This window comes from Bos indicus x Bos taurus, chromosome 23 (genome assembly GCF_003369695.1).
Source record: "Bos indicus x Bos taurus breed Angus x Brahman F1 hybrid chromosome 23, Bos_hybrid_MaternalHap_v2.0, whole genome shotgun sequence".
Taxonomy (NCBI): Eukaryota; Metazoa; Chordata; class Mammalia; order Artiodactyla; family Bovidae; genus Bos; species Bos indicus x Bos taurus.
This window is the reverse complement of record NC_040098.1, coordinates 7,178,236-7,203,248: the sequence shown is the minus strand read 5'-3', so window position 1 is coordinate 7,203,248 and position 25,013 is coordinate 7,178,236. Positions and strand designations below refer to the sequence as shown.

Below are 25,013 nucleotides of genomic sequence, written 5' to 3'. Positions count from 1 at the left end.
TTCAAACTAGGAGTTATTTTGAAAAATTATGTAAAAGGAACCTTTGTAACAAAAGTACCAATATATTATTGTGGACAGCTATGGAATAATCTGAATATCATTTAGACACAAAGCTAAGAGAGCTATTTTGTAATGCAAATTTTACAAGATTGAAGTACTTTGTAATGCTGAAGATTTTGTTGTTTTCAGGGATAAAATATAAGAAAGAATCTGATATGAATTCATTGGCTATGATACCGTGCAGAACCCTGTGGGGCTCCTGGGCATTGAAACCTTTCTGTGTCCTTAATTTCTTAGTTACAGGAAATATGCTTTATTCAGCCCTTCTGACCTTCCCTGAATTCCAAGGAGCAAGTTCAAACAGTTGCTAATTAGGGAAAAGAGAGGATGCAGAGACAAGGGAGGAGCAATCAAGAAGACAACAGTGCAGCCTTGGAGCAGGTTCCTTGTTCCTCCTCAAATGATGCACACAACAGGATCTTTGAGCTGTTTTGCAGACACTGAAAGCCCCATCAGGTGGAAGAAGTTAACTCTATGCTGGGCACAAGCATGTAGACCCCAGGCTGGTTGGAACCAGAAGGTTGATGATGCTGATGCCCACTTATCCTCACCACTAATCAATCAAAAGAATGTCCACGTGCTGATCATGCCCTCCTCTTTGAACCCTTACTATAAAACCCCTTATTATCCCCTCTTAGTTGGGACACAGCATTTTGACAGCATATTAGCCTGCTGTGGCCCCCTTTGTCTGGCAAAGCAATAAAGCCATTCTTTTCTACTTCACTCAAACTCTGTCTCCAAGATTTCATTCAGTGTTGGGGTGCAGAGGCTGGATATGGTTTCAGATAGTCATTAGGCGCCTAGACTGACTCTGAATCAAGCAGCAAAAATGTGTGGACATGAGATTTGCACCATATTGCAGGAGAGGCAGAAATATAGAAGTGGGTTTGACTTGGCTGATGGTCTACACTGTCAGTGTCCTTCACACAGACAGCCTGCTTGGGAGGAAATATGCTGAACTGGTCTACTTATTGTCATTGCACTTTGAAACTGATTTGCAGAAGGATTAAGTTATTTCTAAAAAATGCACCAAAATATGAGGGCTTAATATCAAAACCAAAATTTGGTCCTCCTTCACTCCACACCCCATACTTTCTCTTCTTGAACATAGTATTTTGAATGAAGTCATTTTAGTTGTACAGATGGGTTATTTATATGCCTCGGTATTGTGTAAGGGTGGGGGGCTTCCCAGGTGGCTCTAGTGGTAAATAGCCTGCCTGCCAATGCAGGAGATGGGTATGGTAACACACCCCGGTATTCTTGCCTGGAGACTCCTATAGATGCAAGAGCCTGGCAGGCTATAGTCCATAGGGTTGCAAAGAGTCAGAAATGACTGAAGCAACTTAGGACACACACATTGTGTAAGGATTGTGTTCCTCTGTCTTTCTTCCTCCTTAGTGTTTTGAAACATCTCAAATAGTCATTTGTCTCCAATCTCCCTTTTGTTTATAATAATGGAAATGCATTCCTTCTCTCTCCTGGTTTTTACTAGAAGCTGTTCAAAATGACTCAGCTTTCCCAATCAGCTGTGGTTCCTGCCTAATGCTGGGGAAGTGAAGGACCCACCGCATACATTCCTTTAAAACACACCAAGAGGTGTCTATTTCTGATGAGAAACAAGGAACCTTGTCCTGTCTGGAACCCTCACCCCCACCCCCGCCCCCAACCACCCATCAATTCACACACAACCATCTCAGCCAGTGTTTTATCTCATTCGCCTCATTGTGTTCTGATTGAACATCAACATTTTCAAAGGGGTCACACACTGTCTCTGTGAGTGCACTTTGAAACTGTGCACTGTGTGACCCCTTTGCTCATGAATGAAAACTCTCTTTTATTCTACCAGAAGAAGAAACTCAACTAAGGAAGAAACCCTAAAGAGATTAGAATTTAAGGCTAGACAATTTAAGGTCCACCTAAGGCATTTTTTTACTCTTGCCTGGAAAGTCCCATGGACGGAGGAACCTGGTAGGCTGTAGTCTATGGGGTCGCTAAGAGTCGGACACGACTGAGAGACTTCACTTTCAGTTTTCACTTTCATGCATTGGAGAAGGAAATGGCAACCCACTCCAGTGTTCTTGCCTGGAGAATTCCAGGGACGGGGGAGCCTGGTGGGCTGCAGTCCATGGGGTCGCACAGAGTCAGACACGACTGAAGCGACTTAGCAGCAGCAGCAGCAAGGCATATTTTTAAATTCAAAGGTGAATGATAGGAAAAGGAGAAGCAGAGAAAGAGCATGATCTAGAGAGGAAATGAATATATATTAAGTGGCTATTATATATATGGTATAGAAGCTTTTTTAAAACTGAAGTATAGTTGATTTACAATGTTGTTAATTTCTGCTGTATAGCAAAGTGATTAGTTATACATATGTATATACACATTCTTTCTTTATATTCTTTTCCATTACAGTTTATCATAAGACATTGAATATAGTTCTCTGTGCTGTTCTCCATTCTACGTATAATAGTTTGCATCTGCTAACCCTGATTCCCAGTCCATCCCTTCCCCATTTCCTTTTCTCTCTCCTTGGCAACTTTGGGTCTGTTTTCTTTATCCTTGAGTCTGTTTCACAGACAGCTTCATTTGTATCATATTTTAGATTCCACGTATAACTGATATCATACGGTATTTGTCTTTCTCTTTCTGACTGACTCCGCTTAGTGTGATCATCTCCAGTTGCATCCATGTTGCTGCAAATGGCATTTCACAGAAGCTTTTCCATTCATAAATGTTCAATTCACAGACTCTCATTTTGTGAATGAAATTGTGCTGCAATTAAAAGCACCTACCACCAATAGACACACTTAGATCATTTTCGGTTATTATGTTTTGTGAGTCATAGACAGGAAGTCTGCTGTGCGTGGGTTAGTCTCTCATTATCATGAACACCCCCATTCTGGTAGATGAGTGCAGAATAAGTGAGAAAATGAAAAGACATGATGGGATGAAAAGTAGATACAATGTTTATAAATTAAAAGTGATAAAGAAATGGATGAGTATTACAGAAGAGTATGGAGTGACTCATTTTTCAATGAATCCAGAGCACATATTGCAAATCACGAAACACTTGAAGGAAGGCCCTGGGTCTGTACCACTAAAATTAACAGACAAGAGATAAGAAAAAGTGACTGAAGAAATGAAACCGCTTTTGAGTGTGAGATTCCAGCAATTGTTTTTGAGTTTGAACATGTTTCATACCATATCAATGAAATAATCATTTCTTGAGACAAGATCTGCAGATTGTTTACTTTTTGTTGTTGTTCAGTAGCTAAGTCGTGTCCAGGTTGGTTAATTTTATGTTTTTATAAATTTGACTTTCCCAGTGACTCTATTCTGCAGCCAGTGTGAACCCCTGGGTTAGGATGTCAGAAGGGAGGCAACGGGTTTGTAAATAAAAAGGCTTTAAAAAATTGGGTGTGCTGGTTTTATACATTTAGGATGATTGTCTCAGGCTGGTGGAGATTCGACAGACTCAAAGCTTTTTCAAAGTTTCCAAATTAAAACTAGTGACGAGGCAGTAAGTGTTACTGCCATATTCTAGGAAATCCACTTTCACTTGTGGAGAGATCATTGAGAAAGTGGCCTTATTCACACATTTCATATTAGTGAAACAATCAGGTTTTGAAAAATATTTCTAAATAAGTGCATATCAGCAAAGAGGATAAGATTATGTTTAGTTTTAAGTCATTTTAAGGAAATGCATTAGGACCACAAGCTAAAAGAATGGGTCCCCTTTGGATTTTAAACACACTGGCTTAAGATCAACCTTTTGTAAACTAATCCTTTGCAAGGAAAAGAGCTTCTGCCTGTTTCTAGTATTTTCCCATAGATTATTTTATTTAATCCTCAAAACAACTCTGTAAGATTGGTATTATGTTTCCAATTTTGATATGAGTTAACCAAATCCATAAGAATATAAAACAGCTTGATTCATGTCATGTGGCTGGTAAGGGATTTCAATCGACTCTTGTCTTGAGAAAAAAAAAACAAAGCTAAGAATCATTCTGATACACAGTGATGTCTCTCATAAAACATATGCCTGAGGAATATTTGGAATTTTCATATAGTTTGTGAAAAATGATTTTAAAATGTTCAGTATAGCCCATGAGGTTCTAAAATGAATTTCCTTACAAACACATTTAGACTATTCAGTATTCATGCCAGTGTCTTGCTCCAGCTCCAGCTGATGATGGGCAAAGCTATTCATATTCATGGTTCTTAGTATATGTTGGTGACTTGCAAATATATACTTAAGCAAAGATGGAAGTTAGTTTCTTATTAGACACCCCTATCTGGATAACACATCAGAAAAATCAAATAATAGGTTCCAAACTGAGCTAATTTTTGCTCAGAGGTCTTCTTCTGTAGCTGATGCTACTCACTAGTTCTAAGTGTGAGAAATCCGGAACTCACCCTGGGAGGCCCCTATTCCTTTGCCTTCACATCCAATAAGACAGTTTAAAAGTATTACTTCCTTCATATCGCTCTTATTTAGCTCTGTTTCAGAACCACCTTTCAAGGCCAGGTTCTCATTAGCCTTGCCAAGACTCCTGCAATAGTTTCCTGGTCCCCAACCTCATCTGATCCCTGCTCTGTTCTGCCAGTGTGGTGATCTAACAGCGAGTGCCATCCCCACCATATCCTTGTCTTGTTGTGAATTTGGACTAGCTTCCCATTCCAAGAATCCGCTACAAATGTCAGGTACGGCCATGGTCAACCGAAAGTCTTCCCCAAAGAGGTTTTGGAAGGATCTTGGTGTTCACAGAAATTAAGGAAAAGCCGACTGACTGAGGATCGTGGTCCTTCTGGTCAGTTGTGAGGGTGTTAGTATCTGAGTAACTCATGCCAGTGACCCCACTGAATGAGGGGCTCAGTTTGTGTCCCATGAGACCTCTAGGAAGTGGTAGGATGAAGACCTGGGGTGGTCACTTAGACCAGGAGTCCATGGCCTGGAGGAAGAGCAGATACCCAAAGGAAAGTGTGTGATGCTACTTAAAAAATTTTGAGCGTGAGCGAAAATATATAACAACTGACTCACATTCCTTTTCCTTTTTAAAATGAAGTCTATACTTGGTGTGTCCTTGTCGTTTAAGGTACAAAATTATCTGAACCTTATCAGGTTTTCAAATATGTCACCTATTATATTCTGCTTCTCAGTCTAGAATTCCATCTGTTTTACATGGCAAATATCCTACTTACTCTTTATTATTCAAGTATGATTGATTTAAAATGTGTTAATTTCTGCCCTCGTGGCTCAGAGGTTAAAACATCTGTCCGCATTGCAGGAGACCTGGGTTTGATCCCTGGGTTGGGAAGATCCCCTGGAGAAGGAAACGGCAACCCACTCCAGTACTCTTGCCTGGAGAATCCCATGGAGGGAAGAGCCTGGTAGGCTACAGTGCACAGGGTCGTAAAGAGTCGGCCACGAGTGAGCTACTTCACTTTACTTTTCTTCAACTTCTGCTGTACTGCATAGTGATTCAGTTATACACATATATACATTCTTTTTTATATTTTATTACATTATGGTATATCCCAGAATATAGTTTCCTGTGCTACACAGTAGAACTTTGTTGTTTATCCATTCCATATATAACAGTTTGCATCTACTAACCCCAAGTTTCCAATCCATTTTTACAACTCAACTGAAATGTTATTTCCACAGTAATATTTTTCCTAATTCCAGCAGGACAGTTGGCCACTGTGTGTGCTCACTAGACCCTCTGAATGCCCCTGTAATAACTCTAATCAAGGCTCCTTGCAATGCTTTCTTGACAAGCTGGCTTCTCTGGCTAGACTGGGTTATTCTGTAAGAATTAAGATTAAGTTTTATTAATCTATGCCTCCTCCAAATGTGCCTGGATTATGTTGTTGTTGTTTAGTCACTCAGTCATGTCTGACTGTTTGCAACCCCATGGACTGTAGCCCACCAGGCTCCTCTTTCCAGGCAAGAGTACTGGAGTGGGTTGCCATTCCCTTTTCCAGGGGATCACCCAACCCAGGGATCAAACTCAGGTCTCCTGCATTGCAGGTGGAATCTTTAGCCGCATATACATAAATGTCTGGCATATGTATGTATGTATATACGTATGCATACATATATATATCAGAGAAGGCAATGGCACCCCACGCCAGTACTCTTGCCTGGAAAATCCCATGGACGGAGGAGCCTGGTGGGCTACAGTCTATGGGGTCGCTAAGAGTCGGATACGACTGAGCGACTTCACTTTCACTTTTCACTTTCATGCATTGGAGAAGGAAATGGCAACCCACTCCAGTGTTCTTGCCTGGAGAATCCCAGGGATGGGGAGCCTGGTGGGCTGCTGTCTATGGGGTCGCACAGAGTCGGACACGACTGAAGTGACTTAGCAGTACATATATATATATATATATATATATATATATATATATATATATATATATATACACACACATATATATGGAGAGAGAGTAAAACACTCTTATTTTCTTTTCAGGCCCAAATTGGATGCATCCGCTCAGCCCATTAGAGTCTGTTTAAATGATTATTGGTCTAAACCAAATACTCTCTTGAGGCTATCTTCATCTGGAAATGCATGCTACATAAATAGGTGTGGGTACAATTCTATGTTGGAAAAGTTTTAAAAAATGGAATGAGATGTTGAAATTGCCATTTCAAAAAAATTAAAAAACAAAACAAAACAGAGGAAAAGTAAAACCAAAGTACCTATTTAATTATTGTGAGAGGTGAGAAGGTTTTGAGGCAAACTGCTTCTTGCTTGGACCTGGGCCCAGCATCCAGTTGGGGAGCTATTATATGATCCTCTTTTCCATTTCATGGATCTACTAAGTTTTGACTTTTTTTTTTCAAGTTTCTTAACCATGTACAATTGCAAGTCTGCACCATAAACTTCCACAGAGGAGTAGCTTTCACTTGAGTGTTTTCACAATTATGTGTGTATGTGTGCTCAGTCACTTCAGTTGTGTCTGACTCTGTGACCCTATCAACTATAGCCAACCAGGTTCCCAATCCATGGGATTCTCCAGGCAAGAATACTGGAGTGGAATCCCATGCCCTCCTCCAGGGGATCTTCCTGAACCAGGGATCAGACCCATGTACATAAACAGACATATATTGGAGTTATAATGTATAAGATCTTGCAGGCCTCCTTAGCAACCTAATCCAAACATAACTACACATTGTAGGCAAAGGTTTTATGTCTCACTGAAATTTTTTATTCTAAAATTTGAGAAAACACAGTGGAGTAGAAATAAGAAGAATGTAGCCTCAAACTATTGCCGATGGCCCAGTGTGTGAAGACGAGCACATCCCTTTTCCTCAAGCCGATCCCCACTCTGACATCCTCACTGGTCTATCCCACCACATCATTAGATCATCCTGGACCTCTCATGCAGGTGAGGGGACCAGGTCCCAGGCCCTCAGAGCTGACTTGGTAATTCTTAACTCACCTCACCGAAGAGCACTTGCTCCTGCAGGACATTTTGGCAGCCTCCATAATTTGAAGAGAGAAATCTCTAATGGTGGAAATTAAGCCAATAAAATAAACTGTTTTAGGCAAGTCCGCCTTCCTGTTCTCTCTCTTTCTCTCTCTCTCTCCCTATATTTGCCTATTTAAATATATCTAAATCTTCCAATTGTAGTACTACTCCCTTATCCACAGGGCATGCATTTGAAAAGCCCCAGTGAATGCCTGAAATCTTGGCTACTACCAACCGTATATGAATAACACTATGTTTTTTTCCTATACATACATGCCTACGGTAAAGTTTCATTTATAAGTTGGGCACAGTAAGAGAATATCTGAATTGCCAGCATCACTACTCTAGTGCTTCGGGTCATGAGCATTAAGTAAGATAAGAGTTCCTTGAACATAAGGGCTGGGATGCCCCAACAGTCAATCTGATGACGGAGATGGCCAATAAGTGATGACAGGTGGGTAGCACGCACAGCACGGCACACCAGACAGAGGGATGATTAGTGTATTGGGTGGGATGAAGCCAGACAGTGTGGGTTTCATTACTCTGTTCAGAACGGTGTGTGATTTTTAAAAGGAGTGAGATAGTGCCATTTGCGGAGATGAGGATGAACCTAGAGACTGTCAAACAGACAAGTAAGTCAAAAAGAGAAAAACAAATATTGTGTAACACCACTTATAGATGTGGAATCTAGAAAAATGATAGAGATGAACTAACTTGCAAAGCAGAAACAGAAACGCAGAAGAAGAGAACAAAAATACGGATACCAAGAGGGGAAGAGGGAGTTGGATGCACTGGGAGATTGGGACTGACACATATATGTTATTATGTATAAAATACATAACTAAATGAGAACCTACTGGATAGCAGGGAACTCTCTTCAATGTTCTGTGGTGACCTAAATGGGAAGGAAATCCAAAAAAGAGGGGCTGTATATATGTATTTCTGGTCCACTTTGCTGCACAGCAAGAAGCTAATAAAGCATTATAAAGCAACTAGACTCCAATAAAAATTAACAACTTAAAAAAATTGCTTACTCATGGAATTTTCCACTTAATTTTTTCAAACAGCACTTGATCATGGGGAACTGAAACCACAGAAGGGGAAACTGAATCAGATGATGATTGGATAAGCGTGGCTAAAATTTCTGGTGTCATCAATCTTCACACATCTAGCTAAGATCTAGTGTTAAGAAACATATTTGATTAACTTAATTCTTTCCAAGAAAACATCTAGAGATTCTGATTCTCTTCATTGTTCTTGTGTAATGATGGTAGGAAAAATCACAAGAAGAGGGAACGCAGTGCTTTTCTTTTCGTCTGAAATGAAGCACGTCCAAGGAGAATGGTCATGTAGAAAGAGAGGGTGGCACGGCAGGCTCTGATCTTCCTGGTTATGCATATCCTACATCCAATTTATTGAAAAGCTACTCCAATATTTATGTATTACTGTTACTGGTTATTATCTCAAAGAAGTCATTTATTGGAAATTCATTTGATCAACCTTCATGTAAACCCAAATTGCAAGTAAACATGATCGTTTCATTTTCTTTTTCTGACTTCTTCTTGGTTGTTTTAAAATGTTTGTAATGTGTCAATCAAGGTTCACAAACAGCATCATTACTGACAATTTTGGCCAGGTAATTCTTTGTTGTGAGCTCTGTCCTGTGCACTCTAGGAAGCCCTGCAGTATCCCTAGCCACCATTCACTAGATCCTTGTGGTCTGGACAAACAAAACAGTCTGTGACCTAAAAAATAAAGTCTCTGGACATGGCTAAATTTCTGTTGGAAGGTAAAGTCATCCCTTGTCGAAAACTGCTAGTCTAAAGGAATTTATTAGTTGTACAATTTGTGTCCAATATGTCACTTTCAATATGAAGTTTCTTTACAGGAATATTTGAAAACTTTAGTTAATTTCTAGACCATAAATTGATTGAAGTGAGATAGTATAATTAATAGATACACTTGAACTGCAATATTTAACCATGTGCTGGAAACAAATAAGTTAGGGCACCACTTTCAATCCCTCCCAACCGCAGGGTTCCCACTCCTACCTCAGGGTGAAAGTGATGTGTATGTAGGTATCAGAGATAACCCCTCAAAAAACAAGGAGAGGTACTTATACATACACTCGCCCATGCATTCTTTAAAGACTGCTCCTGGGTTTCAGAGAAGGTGTTTATTCTCAGCTCTCTTGGATTGGGGTGGGGAAGTGCTGGAGAAGGGGAGGATTCTGGTCAGTAAATCATAGTGTTGCAATTTCAGCCAGCTTGTCCTAAGATGGTAAGCTGTGCAGATGGTAATATGTGTAGAATGCCAGTAGTATCTGCTGCAATCCTACTCATGGACTGAAGTCACTGAAGGAGAAAGGGTTTGAAGATGTATGGGCACTAAAAGATAAGTGAAGGACGAAGAGAAATGGTGGCAGATTTAAGCATCATACGTGGAAGGATTGCTTGGGGACAGGATGACACCTCATATTCTGAGTCTGAAAAGAAGATGGGAAGGATGGCTACAGATGGACATGGGTTTATGTGTTTGATGACAGGAAGGCATAGGACTGACATTTACCATCTGTTTCCTTGGTAACCTCTGAGAGAACATCTTCCCTGGAAAGTGATGATCTCTGAGAAGTTAAGAAATCAATAGCTATGAAGGGAACAAGTTAAAGACATGTGAGCAGCATCTAAAAGCTTAGCTGAGACAAAAATCTGAAAATTTGTGGTGGCACCAAGACTGTGGTGGGTCATCTCCAATAGTACCTAAGAGACATCGTACAAGCATAGAAAATGAAAAGGGTAGGACTCATATATTTTTGAAATAAATGTTTATTGAGTGCCCAATAAGTGTCAAGAACTAAAGGCTGAAGATAAAACAGGCAACAGACAAATTAGACAAAATTCTATGATTTTACAGGGCTTTCTAGAGGAGAAATATAGAAAGCAAATAATTGATGAATACAATTATAGTGTATTAGGGTGAGCTGGGGTTGGAGACGGGGTGTCATTTTAGATAGCAAATGTGGACCAGGACTCTCAGAGAAGGTGTCATTTGAAGAAAGACTTAAAAGAGGTGAGAAATGAAGTCTTGGGGATTCAGGGAAGCATGGTTCAAGGAGAAGAAAGAGCAAGTGCCAGGGTTCTAAGATAGGAGAATGTGCAGCATGGTGAATAAGAGCAAAGTTAGTGTGATGGCCGGACCAATATGAGCCAGGGTAAACTGGTTAAATTGAGGCCAGAGAGATACCAAAACTGGAGGTCCACATTGTATAAGATCTTTGTAGTCTATGGCTTTTAAGTTGGTTTAATGCTAAGAATAAAGAGGAAAGATTATTTGAGAGGACCGGGGAGGAAAAGGATTGAGGATATTATAAAAACATATTTTAAATGACCATAGAAAAGGAGAGGAAGTGAGTCCAAGACCATGTCCAAGAAGAAGATGAATTGGGGGCCTGATGAAAAATGGGATGAGAAGCAGGGGAGAATGAAGCTCAGTTCAGTTCAGTTCAGTCACTCAGTCGTGCCCAACTCTTTGTGACCCTATGGACTGCAGCACGCCAGGCTTCCCTGTCCATCACCAACTTCCGGAGCTTACTCAAACTGATATCCATCGAGTCAGTGCTGCCATCCAACCATCTCATTCTCTGACATCTGCTTCTCAGTGAAAGTGCAGGATTTGAAGGACAAGAGAGTTCTTAGGTGGAGAATATACTTTTGAATGATAATTAACACTTATTTAGCATGAATGCTAATAAGTTGTAAAGAATGTGCATAAGCTGTAAAGAACAATATTGCATAGAAACCTGGAATGTTAGGTCCCTGAATCAATACAAACTCGAAGTAGTCAGACAGGAGATGGCAAGGGTGAACATCGACATTTTAGGAATCAGTGAACTAAAATGGACTGGAACAGGTGAATTTAACTCAGATGACCATTATATCTACTGCTGTGGGCAGGAATCCCTTAGAAGAAATGGAGTAGCCATCAGAGTCAACAAAAGAGTCCAAAATGCAGTACTTGGGTGCAATCTCAAAAACGACAGAATGATCTCTGTTTGTTTCCAAGCAAACCATTCAATATCACAGAAATCCAAGTCTATGCCCCAACCACTAATGTCGAAGAAGCTGAAGCTGAATGGTTCTATGAAGACCTAGAAGACCTTATAGAATTAACACCCCAAAAAAGATGTCCTTTTTGTTATAGGGGACTGAAATACAAAAGTAGAAAGTCAAGATACACCTGAAGTAACAGGCAAGTTTGGCCTTGGAGTACAAAATGAAGCAGGGCAAAATGTTACAGAGTTTTGCCAAGAGAACGCACTGGTCATAGAAAAACCCTCTTCCAACAACACAAGAGATGACTCTAACACATGGACATTACCAGAGGGTCAACACTGAAATCAGATTGATTATATTCTTTGCAGCCAAAGATGGAGAAGCTCTATACAGTCAGCAAAAACAAGACTGGAAGCTGACTGTGGCTCAGATTATGAACTCCTTATTGCCAAATTCAGACTTAAATTGAAGAAAGTGGGGGAACCACTAGACCATTCAGGTACCTAAATCAAATCCCTTATGATTATACAATGGAAGTGAGAAATAGATTTAATGGGCTAGATCTGATAGACAGAGTACCTGATGAACTATGGACGGAGGTTTGTCACATTGAACAGGAGACAGGGATCAAGACCATCCCAAGAAAAAGGAATGCAAAAGCTTAAATGGTTGTCTGAGGAGGCGTTACAAATAGCTGAGAAGTGAAAGGCAAAGGAGAAAAGGAAAAGATATACCCATCTGAATGCAGAGTTCCAAAGAATAGCAAGGAGAGATAAGAAAGCCCTTCTAAGCGAACAATGCAAAGAAATAGAGGAAAACAATAGACTGGGAAAGACTAGAGATCTCTTCAAGAAAATTAGAGATACCAAGGGAACATTTCATGCAAAGATGGGCTCAATAAAGGACAGAAATGGTATGGACCTAACAGAAGTAGAATATATTAAGAAGAGGTGACAAGAATACACAGAAGAATTATACAAAGAATATCTTAATGACCCAGATAACCACAATGGTGTGATCATTCACCTAGAGCCAGACATCCTGGAGTGTGAAGTCAAGTGGGTCTTAGGAAGCATCACTATGAGAAAAGCTAGTGGAGGTGATGAAACTCCAGCTGAGCTATTTCAAGTCCTAAAAGATGATGCTGTGAAAGTACTGCTCACAATATGCCAGCAAATTTGGAAAACTCAGCAGTGCCCAGAGGACTGGAAAGGGTCAGTTTTCATTCCAATCCCAAAGAAAGGCAATGCCAAATAATGTTCAAACTACTGCACAATTGCACTCATTTCACATGCTAGCAAAGTAGTGTGCCAATTTTTCCAAGCAAAGCTTCCATAGTATGTGAACTGAGAACTTCCAGATGTTCAAGCTGGTTTTAGAAAAGGCAGAAGAACCAGAGATCAAATTGCCAACATCCACTGGATCATCGAAAAAGCAAGAGAGTTCAAGCAAAGCATCTACTTCTGCTTTATTGACTATGCCAAAGCCTTTGGCTGTGTGGATCACAATCAACTGTGGAAAATTCTTCAAGAGATGGGATTACCAGATCATCTGACCTGTCTCCTGAATAATCTATATGCAGGTCAAGAAGCAACAGTTAGAACTGTACATGGAACAACAGACTGGTTCCAAATTGGGAAAGGAGTAGGTCAAGGCTGTATATTGTCACCGTGCTTATTTAACTCATATGCAGAGTACATCATGTGAAATGCTGGATTGGATGAAACACAAGCTGAAATCAAGATTTTTGGGAGAAACATCAATAACCTCAGACATGCAGGTGACACCACCTTTATGGCAAAAAATGAGGAGGAACTGAAGAGCCTCTTGATGAAAGTGAAAGAAGAGGGTGACAAAGTTGGCTTAAAACTCAACATTCAGAAAACTAAGATCATGGCATGTGGTCCCATCATCACTTCATGAAAAATAGATGGGGAAACAGTGGAAAGAGTGACAGACTTTATTTTCTTGGGCTCCAAAATCACTGCAGATGGTGATTGCAGCCAGGAAATTAAAAGATGCTTACTCCTTGGAAGGAAAGTTATGACCAACCTAGACAGCATATTAAAAAGCAGTGACATTAGTTTGTCAACAAAAATCTGTCTAGTCAAAGCTATGGTTTTTCCAGTAATCATGTACGGATGTGAGAGTTGGACTATAAAGAAAAGTGAAAGCGAAAGTGAAGTCGCTCAGTCATGTCTGACTCTTTGCGATCCCATGGACTGTAGCCTACCAGGCTCCTTCCTCCACGGGATTCTCCAGGCAAGAGTACTGGAGTGGGTTGCCATTTCCTTCTCCAGGGGATCTTCCCAACCCAGGGATCGAACCCAGGTCTCCCGCATTCCAGGCAGATGCTTTAACCTCTGAGCCACCAGGGAGGCCCCTAATAAAGAAAGCTGAGCACCAAAGAATTGATGCTTTTGAACTGTGGTGTTGGAGAAGACTCTTGAGAATTCCTTTGACAGCAAGGAGATCAAACTAGTCAATTCTAAACGAAATAAGTCCTGAATATTTATTGGGAGAACTGCTGAAGCTGAAACTCCTATACTTCGGCAACCTGTTATGAAGGACTGACTCATTGGAAAAGACCCTGATGCTGGGAAAGATTGAAGGTGGGAGGAGAAGGGGACGACAGAGGGTGAGATGGTTTGATGGCATCACTGACTCTATGGACATGGGTTTGAGCAGTCTTCGACAGTTGGTGATGGACAGCGAAGGCTGGCATGCTGCAGTCCATGGGGTTGCAGAGTCGGACACAACTGAGTGACTGAACTATTGATGTGCTAAGGACCTTTATGTATTATCTCATTTAAATTTTGCAGCCACCTGATATGGGAATAAATTTTATTATCTAAATGTTGCAGCTGATGAAATTGAAGCATAGAGAGACTAATCCTCTTTCTTAAAGATGTGTTGCTAATCATTGGTGAAACTAGAATTTGATTTCCATAAGTCTTTCTGGCTCCTGTTCTTGACAAGTTCACTGTACAGGGCTAGATGCTGTGGAGGATTCAGGTGTGATGATATGGACTCAGGTCAATGAGAATCGAGGTTAGAGACAATTGAATGGGGCTGGAAATGGCACTTTGCAGTACTTCAGTGACTCAGTGGGTGGCAAGGAATCAGAGGCAGCAGAATTAAGATCGCACAGGTAGGATTATGGATATCGACACCAAGATGATACTAAACTAAAATAACAAAAGATAAAGACTTGCACTAGTTTACAGCCTGAAAAAAAGGTGCCAAAGGAAGGGAAACAATGAAGATAAAATTATGAGTTAAATAATTTACAAAGCAAAGTTGGGGAATACGTTTGATATGTTGGAGTTATGAATTAACTTTGGAGAGAAAGACTCTTATTTTATAGGAAAATAACTGAGGACCAGAGAAGCAAATCATGAACCCAAGATCATAAAGCCAATTAAATAGTAGCTCAGGGACAAGGGTCCAGGTTTTCTGATCTTCAGGACAAGTCCTTTCCAGTAGGCAACCCAGACGCTCTTGGTGAATCATTGTCTGCTGGTTATTTGTCTCTAATCCAAAGGAAGATATTATAGTTAATCAGTAAATACAGGATGGCAAAACCCACAGCCTTACAGAAACATGAAAGATATCTTGACCTTTGAGTTTCCTTCACATCTCTTCTCTTCCCCCTCCCCAACAGCTCCTTAGCTCAGATCACTGACTCTTCTTGACTATAAACTGCCTTTCAGATATTGCAGACCCCTGCATTGATGTCAAGCAGAAACTCAGGAAGAGAAAACTAAGGTCACCTTCAGGGAATTTCTAGCTAAATTAGGCTCCACTGAGTTTTGAAATCAAAATGCTTCTGGTAGGTGAATGCTGTATGGATGCGCTATCAAGCCCGTGTGTGACTGGGCATTTGTTATTGATATGACAGAGCCTAGCAGGCAATCTCAGGAGAGTCTGGATTTTAGAGGCAGTGCAAGTAGGTGAGATGAATAATTGTGTTTTTGACTTTTGAATTTCCTACACCTTGCCAGTAGTCATTGCAGCCAAAATTTGGGCCATGTGTATTCCAGAGAGGTTTTTGATTTAAGAATCTAGGTTATTTTGAAGGCAAGCAATATTCAATGTATCATCTACACCTAAGATTTTATGTATTTATTTTTATGGCAATGGGTGTTTCTCCTGTAATATGAAATATAAAATTTTAACATTGGAGGAATGACAATGGTCTATTGCTAACATGCACATTATCTTTGGCAAGCACTGAAATTCTTGATTAATGTTTAACTACAAGAAATACACTCAGTTCAACTAAAGGATCAGTTTCAGGATTCACGCTGAGTTGTCTTGATGATTAGAGCTTAGGCTCCAAGGAGAAGCCCCAGGGGCAAGGGGATCGAACATACCAACCGGTGGGAGCCTTGCTGACCTCTGGAGAATGTGCGCCGGATATAAGATCTTAATCCTTGCTTATCTCACCACAGAAATTTGGATGGAGAGACAGTATTTATCACAACGAGAAGTGGACCCAGGAGCTGAGTTCACTAGGAATCACACCATTTCGGAAGGTACTCGATTCAAAAGAGCCGTTTTCGAAGGGCAGTACTGTAGAAGGTTTGGTTGCTGTGCAGACAGAGATGATGGCTGCGTGACTCAGTTCTATGAGGCGGACGCGCTGTGTTACTGTGATAAATTCTGTGAAAGGGAGAATTCTGATTGCTGCCCTGATTACAAGTCATTTTGCCGTGAAGAAAAGGGCTGGCCTCCTCGCACAAAGCCTTGGTCCCCAGAAGGTAGGATTCGGGAATGTGTTCCAGCATTGCCCTAGTTCACAACATGGTCTAACTGTCTTTCTCTTTCCTTCCTTCCTGCCTCCATCTCTCTTCTTCCATCTTTCCTTCCTTCCCTCCCTACCTCTTTCTCTCTCTCCTTTCTTTCCACCCTTCCTTTCTTAAGTTGAAATGAAAAATGAATACTTTGATCACCAGGTTAAATTTCTTTGGATTGTTAACATGCTTTGATTCAGATGCCGGCACGTGCCTCAGCCTAGCACCTTCGGCAAAGTCCTGGTGTGACGGCCACGAAGGCTGATTTCCGTTCTGCTTTGAATAGCCACTCACCTTATAAAAAGTTACTTAAAATTCTTTCTTTGTAAAACATCTTGACAAAAAGCAACCTCTCGTGCTTTTTTGAGTATAACCTCAGAAAATCACATCAAAGTCACAAGATTGATCCTCTGCAGATGTATGTAACATTTTACTTATTGTCTCATGAGTGGCGTTAGAACCTGTGTTACAGCAATGCCATTTAAACCAATGCAGGAGCGTAATAAAGGTGGCCACCCTCCCTGCCTAAGTAATCCCAAAGAGATTCTCCCTGAATGTTTTTGTTCATTTTGCCAATCAGGGATTTTAAACCGTGAAAAACAAAACAGTGCTTCATACAGAGTAGTTGTAAAAGTCTAAGACTGAGTGAATAAATACAAATATTGGGTTGGCCAAAAAGTTAATTTGGGTTTTTCTGTTACATTCTATAGAGCAACCTGAATGAATATTTTGGTCAACTCAATAATTCATAAGGAGGACGGTGTTATTTACTCTATTGGTTTAATTATAGTAGAATGACTGTAGGTTCTGAGCAATCAATATATCTAAAGTTTGCAAAAAACGCAAAACAAAACTCTCCTGCTCCACTTTATATGAGGCAAAATTCAGGTTTCCTCAAAACTCTGTTGCATAATTATAAGTAGGTGATGGTGAGTGGAAATTACGATTAGAAGACAGTGCAGGACAAATTAGGATTTGTATCCTTACAGCAAAATCCAGATGCTGACTTATGCTTTCATTTTCAATAGTGCCATCTTGTTTGTAAAACACACACATGCTATGTTAAAATTTCCACAGCATGGTCATTCCTGCTAGACCTTTGCCTTTCCCAGCAAACAGCAATTAAATAGTCTATCAGAAATGGGAGAGCTTGTCATTCATTGAAAAATATTCACTGACCGCCTCCACCATGCCAGACATTGCACTTTTGCTGGGGCAACCATGGGGAAGCGGCTCAGACGGTAAAGCGTCTGTCTGCAATGCAGGAGACCCGGGTTCGATCCCTGGGTTGGGAAGATCCCCCGGAGAAGGAAATGGGAGCCCACTCCAGTGTTCTTGCCTGGAAAATCCCATGGATTGCAGAGCCTGGTAGGCTACTGTCCATGGGGTCGTCAAGAGTCGGACACGACTGAGCGACTTCACTTTCACTTTATCCTTATGGGAGTGATAGTCACGTTTTGTGTGTGTGTGTGTGTGGGGGGGGGGGGGGGGGGGAGCCGGGGGGGGGGGGATGCGTGGTGTAAGATATTTAACAAATTCACTGTACAGTTGCAAATTGTGTTAAATTCTCAGAAGGAAACATTTCGGTGCTGTGGGAAAGCCTATCAGAATATAATGTCAACATAGAAAGCAGTATACAGTATTAGTTTGGGGAGTGAGGGGTGTGGTCACCTGAGGAGCTGACAGAACCGAGTCTGGGCGCCAGGAGCTTGGTGTGCACTAGGTGCTGGACGGAGGCCACCGTTTCTGGAGAGTCACGGCTGGCGGAGGGTTGAAGGTAACATAAGAAGGGGTTTGAGAGGAGTAGAGGGCAGATTTCGCTGGACTTATAGGCTATATGAAGAATTTTAAATTTTATCCTATTATGAGAACTCATTGAAAGGTGTCAGGTATGAGCAGGGTCGGCTTCACGAATGCTGAGGGTGAGTATTATGTATTAGCTGCAGCGCTTTTGATGTGCTAAAGCATACTTGAGCTTTCCTTATTTGAGCCCTGTAACCCATTTAGATGGAGAAGGCAATGGCACCCCACTCCAGTACTCTTGCCTGGAAAATCCCATGGATGGCGGAGCCTGGTGGGCAGCAGTCCACAGGGTCACGAAGTCGGACATGACTGAGCAACTTCACTTTCACTTTTCACTTTCATGCTTTGGAGAAGGAAATAGCAACGCACTCCAGTGTTCTTGCCTGGAGAATCCCAGGGACGGGGGAGCCTGGTGGGCTGCTGTCTATGGGGTCGCAAAGAGTCGGACAAGACTGAAGTGACTTAGCAGCAGTAATAGCAGCAGCAGCAGCAGCAGCAGCAGCAGCAGCAGCAAGAGCCCATTTAGAAAAGAAACTGCTACTTCATCTGTGTCCGTTTTTGCTTGAAAGCTAAGACTCTGCTAAGACTTTAATTTAAAACATAATTTAATTATGTTTTAGGTAGAACTTATGTTCCCGGTATAGCTTTTATTCCATTCATGATGGAGGGAAGCAATTTATTATTTTATTTAGAGGCAAAAGGTTCACATCATAACTGTACTCATGAGGTAATTATTTTCTTTTGTTTTTTCTTTCTTATGAAAGTAGCTTGTTGAAAGAAAATAACACTACACAATATTGAAAAAGATACAAAATTATATGAAATAAATAGACAATGGCATACTATTTGTAGTAATATTTTGCATATATGAAGTGACTTTCCTCTGAGATACTAGAGACAAAATCACTGATTTATTAAATGTTTTTCAGTTATTTAACTGCATGATATGGTCTAATTTTTTATACTGTAATTATTTTCAACCTGGGACTTAAAAATGTATTATCTTAAGGTTTAAAAACAATATGTCAAATAAGTAAATAATGTCCCTTTTTAAAAAAATTTATTTATTTTAGTTGGAGGCTAATTATTTTACAATACTGTAGTGGTTTTTGCCATACACTGACATGAATTAGCCACGGGTGTACATGTGTTCCCCGTCCTGAACCCCCCTCCCACCTCCCTCCCCCTCCCATCCCTCTGGGTCATCCCAGTGCACCAGCCCTGAGCACCCTGTATCATACATCGAACCTGGACTGGCGATTCGTTTCACATATGATAATATACATGTTTTAATGCTATTCTCTCAGATCATCCCACCCTCACCCTCTCCCACAGAGTCCAAAAGACTGTTCTATACATCTGTGTCTCTTGCTGTCTCGCATATAAGGTCATCGTTACCATCTTTCTAAATTCCATATATATACATTACTATACTGTATTGGTGTTTTTCTTTCTGGCTTACTTCACTCTGTATAATAGGCTCCAGTTTCATCCACCTCATTAGAACTGATTCAAATGTATTCTTTTTAATGGTTGAGTAATACTCCATTGTGTATATGTACCACAGCTTTCTTATCCATTCGTCTGCTGATGGACATCTAGGTTGCTTCCATGTCCTAAACCACTTGTAAAAGAATGAAACTAGAACACTTTCTAACACCATACACAAAAATAAACTCAAAATGGATTAAAGATCTAAATGTAAGACCAGAAACTATAAAACTCCTAGAGGAAAACATAGGCAAAACACTCTCTGACATAAATCACAGCAGAATCCTCTATGACCCACCTCCCAGAATATTGGAAATAAAAGCAAAAATAAACAAATGTGACCTAATTAAACTTAAAAGCTTTTGTACAACGAAGGAAACTATAAGCAAAGTGAAAAGACAGCCTTCAGAATGGGAGAAAATAATAGCAAATGAAGCAACTGACAAACAACTAATCTCAAAAATATATAAGCAACTCCCGAAGCTCAATTCCAGAAAAATAAACGACCCAATCAAAGAATGGCCCAAAGAACTAAACAGACATTTCTCCAAAGAAGACATACAGATGGCAAACAAACACATGAAGAGATGCTCAACATCACTCATTATCAGAGAAATGCAAATCAAAACCACAATGAGGTACCATCTCACGCTGGTCAGAATGGCTGTTATCCAAAAGTCTACAAACAGTAAATGCTGGAGAGGGTGTGGAGAAAAGGGAACCCTCTTACACTGTTGGTGGGAATGCAAACTAGTACAGCCACTATGGAGAACAGTGTGGAGATTCCTTAAAAAACTGGAAATAGAACTGCCATATGACCCAGTAATCCCACTGCTGGGCATACACACCGAGGAAACCAGAAGTGAAAGAGACATGTGTACCCCAACGTTCATTGCAGCACTGTTTATAATGTCCCTTTTGTATAAATTGGAAGTTGGACATATAGTTACTTCCAGTCACTGGGGAATTTCAAAGGTCAGATACAGAAAAAAAGTGATAGAGTTTGAAATGCAACCAGACTGGATTTTCTAGACAAAATCTCTAGTGTGGCAGATCTTAAGGAAGAGTCTAGAGAACCATCTGCTGTGAACAGACATAAGCTAATTTGATTATACACAACTTCTATGTTCACACTGGTTAAAAAAAAAGGGATGTAAATCACTGACATTTGAATTGAATCAGAGTTATTTACCCTTTCACAACCTCCTTAACTACATTACAATGAAGATAAATCACATTCCAAATTCTGCTGTGCATACTGATAATTACAAAAATATACATTGGTATGGAGACCTACACTAGTCTATAAACCTGTGTAAGCTTCATGAAATCTCAGGTCCCCATCCTGTTAGATGTTGCCATATTTACCATGCTTGAAAAATTTATTGGCATTTTCCCATATCTGATAATATTACAGATTATCAGGTTATAATAAATCCTCATACCCAGTGGCTGGACAGATGTTTTGGAGATTAATCCTAGGGTATCAGGTTTAAGCATGAAGTCTTTTGATCTTAAAAGATACAAAAAAACTGGGGAGTATGAGTGAGATATGATTTTTAACTATTTAAACTAATCTATATAAATTGAATATTGTTAAGTGATGAGTTGACTGCTTATATCCATTATGCTGATTAACAAGTCACTAATTTTACCAATGAAAGCCCATATCTGGCACTCATTATGCTATACTCTAGTGTTCATTAAAAGATGGATAGTGGAACCCCTTGTAGGAGCTGCCCTTGAGTCTGGACTTTCAGGATAAATTATATTGACCACCCATGGGATGCAGACTCCTGATTAAAGCAGGCAGTTGCCTTCCCTGAAGTGATGTTGGGACCAACACAGATAGTAGAACACATTATGATGGAGTATTTTATTTTATTTTATTTTATTTTTTATTTTTTTTAATATGGAACGCTTCACGAATTTGCGTGTCATCCTTGTGCAGGGGCCATGCTAATCTTCTCTGTATCGTTCCAATTTTAGTATATGTGCTGCCGAAGCGAGCACTGATGGAGTATTTTAAAATAAATTATATTATACTGTCATTTTTTCTTTTCTTTCTTTCTTTTTTAACTTTACAATATTGTATTGGTTTTGCCATATATCAAAATGAATCCACCACAGGTATACATGTGTTCCCCATCCTGAACCCTCCTCCCTCCTCCCTCCCCATACCCTCCCTCTGGGTCATCCCAGTGCACCAGGCCCGAGCTTCCTGTATCGTGCATCGAACCTGGGCTGGCGACTCGTTTCATATATGATATTATACATGTTTCAATGCCATTTTCCCAAATCATCCCACCCTCTCCCTCTTCCAGAGTCCAAAAGACTGTTCTATATACATCAGTGTCTCTTTTGCTGTCTTGTACACAGGGTTATTGTTACCATCTTTCTAAATTCCATATATATGCGTTAGTATACTGTATTGGTGTTTTTCTTTTTGGCTTACTTCACTCTGTATAATAGGCTCCAGTTTCATCCACCTCATTAGAACGGATTCAAATGTATTCTTTTTAATGGCTGAGTAATACTCCATTGTGTGTATGTACCACAGCTTTCTTATCCATTCGTCTGCTGATGGACATCTAGGTTGCTTCCATGTCCTGGCTATTATAAACAGTGCTGCAATGAACATTGGGGTACACGTGTCTCTTTCAATTCTGGTTTCCTCAGTGTGTATGCCCAGCAGTGGGATTGCTGGATCATAAGGCATACTGTCATTTTTTCTAAAATCAAGAGACTTATTTAACTTTCCAAAAATCTGGTTTACCTAATTCTTTTAATAATGGCTATTAATGTTGCAAAACTCATTTGGTTTCGACAGTCACGGCTATGCATCTATCTACTTATTTATTTATTTATATCAAGGTGTAACCAGTTTGATTACCTCACACTGAAGGCTTTTATATGCTTTTCACTGAGAAAATAAAGACACCAGGAATTCTTTCACCTCTCATCATAATTTTCAACTTACTGCCATCTTGGTTACTGTTTCCATGAAGTAGATTCCTCTTCTTGAGCTCTGAATCCCATCATCTCTTGTCTTTTCTTGTCTTGTAAGATCTCCACCCTTACAATTGTCCCTTCCTCCATCCCTCCCCTCTCCTTTTCTCTTCTTTCCTCTCTCCCTTTTTCTCCCTCTTTCTCTCCTAAACCATCATTTCCCTCCTTCTTTTCTGGATCAATCAATTTACAAAGTTATTGATTTATGAAAGTATTTTTGTAGCTCCCAACTTTTCTTTAACTCCTCAATTTCTACTACCTTTAAATCATCAATCATATTTTCAAATTAACATTTTAAAAGAAATATCTTTTTATTTAAAACCAGTAGAATCCAAAACAGGATACAAACATTGCTTGGGAGATGGCACTAGACATCAAAGATTAATTTCTAATCCTGACTCTGTTTCCATGACGAAGTGATACCTAGCATGGGACCCATACAGTTAATTCCTTAGAGTGATACAGGATAATTCATCTTTTCACTGCTGGTGAGTGTAAATTGGTGAAATCATTAAAAAAAAAAAAAGATGATATGAATTAAATGCCTTAAAGATGTCCAAATCTCAATTTTGACCCAGAACTTCCACTTCTTGGAACTTTTCCTGAGGAAATAACTAAGAAAGTGAGCAAATGTCATTTACAAGACATTCTCTTGCAGGACGCTGGTGGGTAGTTGTAGCTCCCAACTTTGAAAGAGCCCACCCTCATCTCCATGTCCTTAACCAGTTTTATCTTATTTCCTCCTTTCCTTTAATGGCAAAATATCTGAAAGAAACATTTCACTTCCTTACTTCTAAACCTCTCATTAGCTCATTCCTACAAGACCTTGTTCCCTGCTACTTTACTGAGCTCTATCTTGGCAGGGTTATTGAAGGCTTCCATGTTTTCAAGTGCAGTATTCAGGTGTCCATTCTCTTTTATTTTATTTTTTGGCTGTGCTATTCAGCATGTGGAATCTTAGTTCCCCTACCAGGGATCAAACCTGCCTCCTCTGCATTGGAAGTGCAGAGTCTTAACCACTGGACCACCAGGGAAATCCCAGATCTCCATTCTTTTCTTGACCCCCTCAGCCGTACTCTATGTAGGTGACTGTTTCTTCTTCTGTGGAATACGTCTGTTGCTTTCCAGGACTCCACCATGCCCTGAATTCCCCTCTTCTTCCCAGGTCACTTATTCCCAGTTTGTTTTTCTGAATGTCTGTTGGTTACAGTGTTTGAGCTCAGTCCTGGATGTCTTTCTCTTACCTACAAACACTCTCTCAAGGAGACTGTTATTTATTCTCAAAAACCTAAAGATAAGTATGTTACTGGCTCTGAAATTCATGTTCCAGCCTTGCCTTGACTTTGGACTTCCATTCCTACTCTACTTGATGTTCTCCATTAGGATGTGTAACTTAGATTTGATCTTAGTCTAAAATATGTAAGGCGGAAGCTTGATTTCTCACCACAAACCTGTTCCTTATTTCAGTAATAGCATCACTGCTTCTCTATCCCTAAAGCAAAAATCTTAGTGAGACTTCTGTGACCCTTATTTTTCCTGATTCTCCAATAGTTAATCCTATTTGCTTTGGCTCCAAATTAAGTTCATCCAGTTCTTTCCACCCTTATCTGTATCAGGCAAATCCTTCATTCCTCTGGGAATACCACTCCAGGCAGTAGACTCGGAGAGGTGAGAACACAGTTTATGGAAGAGACACTTTGGATAAGGTCTTACAAGTCCCTGTAAGAGGTTCAGTTTTAGTCTAAATTTAATACAGAAAAACATGAAGCTTTTAAGCAGAGAGTGACATAACACAGATCTTAAGAGAGCTCTCTAAATGCTGTTCAGGGGATCAAGGATACACTGGAGTCAGGCAGGAGCAGAGGAAGGGGGTGAACTGAATTTCTGTATTAGTGTAGAAGCTGATGCTTCACTTTGTCAGCACTTTGGCCAGGCTCAGGTGAACAAATAATGGTTTTTGTTTAAGAAGCCACCTCTCAAGTGAGATTGTAGCAAACATTGTTTCTGATAGTCAATTCTGACTTGACATTAAGGAAGGAAGATGAAGAAATGGAACTTTTGATAACACTAGACATAGTACTAATGATGTTGGGCAGGCCTGGGGATAGCATTCTCTTGGCTTCAAAATTAGTAGCTGGGGAACAGGTCAGAGAAGGGACAGCCTCCTCCAATTAGAACCTTTGTAACTTCTGGTCCCTTTATCTATAAAACTGGTACATTGGACAAGAAACATTTAAGCTGTATGAATAAAAACCAGCTTTCAGATATACATATGTATACGTACATACATACAACATCAGTTCAGTTCAGTAGCTCAATC

General features: G+C 40.1%; 1 protein-coding gene and 1 non-coding gene across 5 annotated transcripts in view; one reads left to right on the top strand and one right to left on the bottom strand.

Moving 5' to 3' along the window:
• The first annotated feature begins 15,893 nt into the window (after positions 1–15,893).
• The window catches only part of TINAG (tubulointerstitial nephritis antigen), a 105,743-nt gene continuing 96,623 nt past the window's right edge, over positions 15,894–25,013 (top strand). The window contains exon 1 of one of the 4 annotated variants that reach the window (XM_027524996.1): positions 15,894–16,357. In XM_027524996.1, the coding sequence (XP_027380797.1) occupies positions 16,003–16,357 (355 nt within the window). In that variant the 5' untranslated portion in view covers positions 15,894–16,002. The remainder of the gene's footprint in view (positions 16,358–25,013) is intronic. The other 3 variants (XM_027524998.1, XM_027524997.1, XM_027524995.1) reach the window with 3 other exon arrangements.
• LOC113882342 lies at positions 21,591–21,697 on the bottom strand. Its single transcript, XR_003508351.1, has one exon. It is a non-coding gene; the product is annotated as a U6 spliceosomal RNA (small nuclear RNA).